This window comes from Penaeus japonicus, unplaced genomic scaffold (assembly GCF_977035675.1).
Source record: "Penaeus japonicus unplaced genomic scaffold, GWHDUDI00000001_assembly GWHDUDI00000012, whole genome shotgun sequence".
Classification (NCBI taxonomy): Eukaryota; Metazoa; Arthropoda; class Malacostraca; order Decapoda; family Penaeidae; genus Penaeus; species Penaeus japonicus.
Window position 1 is genome coordinate 42,968,196 of NW_028234414.1, and position 5,314 is coordinate 42,973,509.

Here is a 5,314-nt window from a genome sequence, read left to right on the forward strand (position 1 = left end):
GCCAACTAAGGTTTCATCACTAAGAAAGAACGAAGAAGTGACTGTCATTCCAAGAACATTGGTAAAAAGGGTGCTGCACATGATGCACAATAATCCTCTTGCAGGTCATGGTGCCATCTAAAGGACCCTTTTCCGTACCAAGCGCTTATTCACATGGTTGGATACGGATAAGGATGTTAAGAAGTATGTAGCCTCTTGTATTGTTTGCCAAAATTTCAAGGGGAATGCACACCCCTTGTGTTCCCTTGCACGCTTCCCGATTCCAAATCGCAAGTTCCAGTCTATAGCAGTTGATCTCATGGGATCATTGTCTGTGACCGAAAGAGGCAACAAATACATCCTGATTTGTGTAGACTATCTCACAAAATATACCATCATTGCCACTCTGAAGAGGAAAGAGGTTAAGGAAGTTGCAAGTGCCATATGGGACATGATCATCAGTCAATGAGGACCTCCAGAAACCATTTTGAGCGACAATGGCACAGAATTCCGTAATGCAGTCATGAAGAAACTGGCTAAATTGGGTGGATTCGACGACAGAACTGTTACCATTTACCATCCAGCAAGCAATGGGTCAGTAGAGAATCACAACAAACAGATTATCTCTATATTAAGGAGTATTGTGGATGGACTGCATCCAGTCGATTGGGATGGTCACTTAGCAACAGCACAGTTCGCACTCAACAGTGCCTATAACAGCTCAATTGGGGATACACCATATTATGCTGTATATGGAATGGACCCAATCTTCCCCAATGCTGCACTGTCGAACCTCTCTTCACCTTACAATGTGGATGAGGGCTTCTGCAACCCATCACATATATCAGCAGGTTAAGGAAAACCTAGAGCGAGCAGCAGACCAGCGGGAAAAGCAGAGAAGCAAGATTGCCAAGAAAACTGATTTGGTAAGTGGCCAACGTGTTTACGTAATGAGACCTAAGAAGAAAGGGGATACCAAATTCACCCCTAAATGGAGAGGCCCTTATCGCATTCTTGAGAAGCTGAGAAGAAACATCTACAGACTAGAAGAATTGGGAACCAAGAAAACCACCGAAGTTCATCTGGAGCTGATGAAAATTGTTCCTGAGTCTGTAATCTCAAGACAGTTGGCTCCGAGTGCCAGACGTCTATACTATGAGGTATTAAATGAGAAACCAAAACACGACAGTACACTGGCTTAAACATATGACAGCGACGATGGTGACGACAACGTTGACAATCCAACAGACTTTTGCAGTAATGAGAGTACAACCGATGTAGCAGATGATGAAACCAGTCTCCCAAATGTAGTTGAAGGGAATGAGCAAGACACATCAGTGTGTTATGATTCTATTAATGGAAACACAACACAGACAAATCAGCCTGATATAACCAGTGAGGACACTAACCCTTTGTCTGTGCAGCTTGACGCTAACACAAGTGTGAATGAAGAGAATGATGTGGAGCTATCACCTCCAAATGGTAATGATAATGAGTTTGTACAGTTTATAGAAGATCCAGAGACTACAGAATCTCGTGATCAGTCTATTAATAACAGTGGGGAAGAATTGAGTGTTACCCGTCGAGTAACCAGGGGTTGTACATATCCAGTGGGATATTACAAAAAATTGCATGAAGGAAAATTGAGAAATTCATAATATATACCCCATTTTATATGCATGAATTATTGTGTTGTTTCCAATAGCTTAGCTTAACTTTGACTAATCAACAAAACAATTACACATCTATTTTCTTTCCTTTTGTTCCTATCTCTGATGCTTTCTGTTATATGAATATTAATATCCGACCATTCAACAGATTGATACTGACGGTGCTGAGGTCAGAGGAGATGGATATGCCGGATCCTGGTCCAAGACCGCTCATCAGCCCTGGTCTCATTACTCTCAAGGAGGATCGACAACTGGTTCTCTCGGAAAGCTGTTGGCATTTTTTGAGAGTGCAACACCTCGAACCATACCAGGACGTGGTCAAAAATCTCACAGTAGGGCTGCAAGTTATGATCACCTTCATTAGCCAAACACCTGTGAATGGAACAACCCTTCAGTGGTCAAGACAGCTTCCATATATTAAAACAAGGGTCATTCATCTCAGTCAAACCCTAAAGAGCCTTACAAGACGTGTGGACCAGGTGCATAAATTGATAGAGAACTTAGATAGCTGCCAGACCAGACGAGTATCCCGGGCCCCATTTTCGTTCATGGGTACAATCATGCATGACTTGTTTGGACTCATGGACGAAAGTGGTGAACGGTTAGTCCAGAATCTTGCATACCAACAGAAACAGATTGTAAATTTGGTGCACCGGCAAGCTAGCATTGTGACAGGGCTGTTAGACTCTTTCAAGGAAACCACTGAAAAGGTTGAAGATTTAGGGAAAAGAGTGTCTAAACTAGAGCTGATGCTATTTAATGATCGCGTCCACATTGAAGAACTGTTTGCAATGAACCAATTTCTTGGATTACTGTCGGATCAGGTCTCAAGTGTAGAACGTGAGATTGATTTGCTGTTGGATGTGATAAGTGAAGCAGAAAATGGAAAAGTACACAGGTCACTCGTGAATGAGGACCTGCTATTAAATCTCAAAGAACAAATCCCTTATGTGGTAACCAATGATGGATTATTATTTTCCATGATGGAGATGAAGAACCTTTACAAGTGCAATTCTGTTGTTGTTTTTACAATCTTGGTTTATATCCCTAAACCTGAACGATGGAACATCTTCACTCCTTATCCCACTCCTATTCCGGTAGGAGACAAATTCTTTACCTACACAACACCTGCACACTTCGCTGTCCCTGTGGGTAACACTCACACTGTTATAGAGTTTAAGGATGGGCAACTCGAAGGCTGCAAGAAGTCACTTAGAGAGTATATGTGTCAGGCAATGAAGTTAAGGTACTTAAGCCCAGAGAACAATTGTATCCTCCATGTTATCAGCAGAGATGCTGTGAGGATGAATAAAATTCCTTCTCAGTGTCAGTTCACAGTCCAAAACAATTATCAACCATTTTTCCACTTCTTGCCTAATTCTGAGATCATTTTTTCCACGATTACTAACAGCTCCTCTACACTAACATGTGGAAACAAATCCTCTTCTCACATCGCAAACGGTACTGGATCCTTATCCATTCTTGCATCTTGCACCCTTCGAGCAAACGACGTTGTACTGAGGTCGCCCAAAGCTATTAGCTTTCCTGATGATGTGCTGGGAGTGGACGTTGTCAACATCAAACACATCAAGAATATTTTGCAGAATTCCTTGATGTCGCCCCATCCAACCCCAGCGCTACCCATCACGCTACAGGGCCATTTATGAGGTAAGAGGACAGATGAGCTAATTAAAGAGCAGTGACAGCTCTCTAAGGATCAAGTAAGCCTGATGCAGAGGCTTGATAAATACAGTGAACTCCCTGACCGGGTGGGATTTCACAGTATACGTGATATTAGTTGGTTATCTTCACTTTCCTCATTCATCATATTTATGTTGTTGTTGGCCGTAGCCTGGTGGGTAGTATGTCATGTTCGTCGTCAATGTTGCTGATGCTTGAGACCTCCTAGACACCACAGAGCTCGTGATGAGATCTGTTTGGCTGAGATGAATCGGGACACTTCATCCCCGCAAAAGCCCTTGGGATTTTTCCATGTCGATAGCAATGGTTGTTTCCGTATGGGTGTTTGTGCGCGCCTGAGACGTGGTTACGCCATCACGTGATTACTTTTGTATATCCACGTGAACGCTTTTCTATATTGATCACGTGGCCACTATGCAGGGCCAGTTGCTGACCTGGCAGACAGAGGTACGTTCCTCTTACCCCGTCATCGCCGTTTCGACTCTGGAGAAACTCACACTTCGCCCGTCTCGTCATTTTCTGTGTGATCATACACCAACTACACTCTCACTCGACCCCGTGTCACTCTCCTTTCCTGTTAGCAACACCTTTATCCCTCCTGTAAATGTCCGAATGCAGAGAGCTTCCGATTCTCAGCTTGACCCCTTCGATTTTATTTCTTCATACCATACAACCTATGGTTTTCCTGTACTTTCCACCCTTGTAGACATTGTCATTATCTGTATCGCAGCCATGTTATCAAGACCCTTGGTAGTTGTATTGTTACTGCATCTACCGATGATTGTCAATCAAATGCTTAGTGCTTTACACCCAATCTATGTCATTGTATTTTCTATAATTTGTATTATTTCCCACTTCCCATTGTATGTAGCAATGGACTTTGCCTTGTTTTATCATATATCAACCAACACCTTGTTTCATACATAAATGTAATTGTCATAAATTCATAGACTTTACATCCACCCCTGCCCGCCTGCCAAGAGGCTGGGGGGAAATGGACAGAGATTAGTGAAGTGTACAAAGCACTGAATGATCTATAAACAAATAGGAAAGTCAAAATAGAGAACAATTTAGAACAAAAACCAACTGGAAAGAAAAGAAGTGGCATCAAGAAGAGAGGGGAGGTCAAAATGCTGGTTTAGTGTGGCCCAGCTGCTTCCAAGGTGACCTTGACCAGACTTAAATAACTCTAAGGGTTTAAACCCTACATGTTTAGACCAAGGAGAAGTAAAAGAAACTCTAAAACTGAAAAATGTTTTAAGCACAATGAAACAAAGCAATTTGTATGCTAACCTGCGATGGGAAAAAATGCCACAAATGTGAAAATACTTACTTCAACGCAGAAAAGAAATAAGTGATATGGATGCCTACCTAATAGGCATCAATGAACTATAAATAAATAATCAAGAAAATATACAGAATGACTCCAGCTGGTGCAGAGACAACAATACTGAAAGTAGTTCTAGTTTGAAACAGAACTAGAAAAATTCAAAGTTGTGACGATATATATCAGAAGCCATTTTTTAAAGAAATAATTAGAATTGAAAAAGATAGGGACATAATGGCATAAAATATACAGGAAAGTAGTGCACTCGCATCAGACAAACTAGAAAAAGAGGAAATGAGCCATATCTGTGAACAAAAAATCAGCACACCCAAAAAGTGTGAGAGGGAATTCCCACCAGAAAACATAACAAAGAAAATGTATGAAGAATTAAAGGACTTCAAGATTCAATGCTTGAGGGAGATACAAATACTGAAAGATGAAATCTATTAATTAAAACAAGAGCAAAAATAAAACCTAAAGAAAAAAAGGTACCTCAGGCTGCTAAATTGGAAACAGAAAAGGCTGTACAAGACACTAAAAAGGTCAAAGTAAAGGCAAAGAAGGAACAAGAGAATCCAACAGGTGAGCCAAGTAACCTAAATCAGGAAGAAGAAAAAAAAACTGTTTTCTGAAATAG

General features: G+C 41.2%; 1 protein-coding gene across 1 annotated transcript; it reads left to right on the forward strand.

Annotated features, from left to right (window-relative positions):
- The first annotated feature begins 1,391 nt into the window (after positions 1 to 1,391).
- LOC147470862 (uncharacterized) lies at positions 1,392 to 4,370 on the forward strand. The gene has a single exon (XM_086542833.1). It carries the CDS (start codon positions 1,769 to 1,771, stop codon positions 3,314 to 3,316), a length of 1,548 nt encoding a protein of 515 aa, XP_086398959.1. The 5' UTR covers positions 1,392 to 1,768; the 3' UTR covers positions 3,317 to 4,370.
- The last annotated feature ends 944 nt before the right edge of the window (positions 4,371 to 5,314 follow it).

What these genes read in the sequence shown, in the direction of transcription:
- LOC147470862 (XM_086542833.1), top strand. Translation starts at nt 1,769, where the DNA reads ATGAATATTAATATCCGACCATTCAACAGATTGATACTGACGGTGCTG.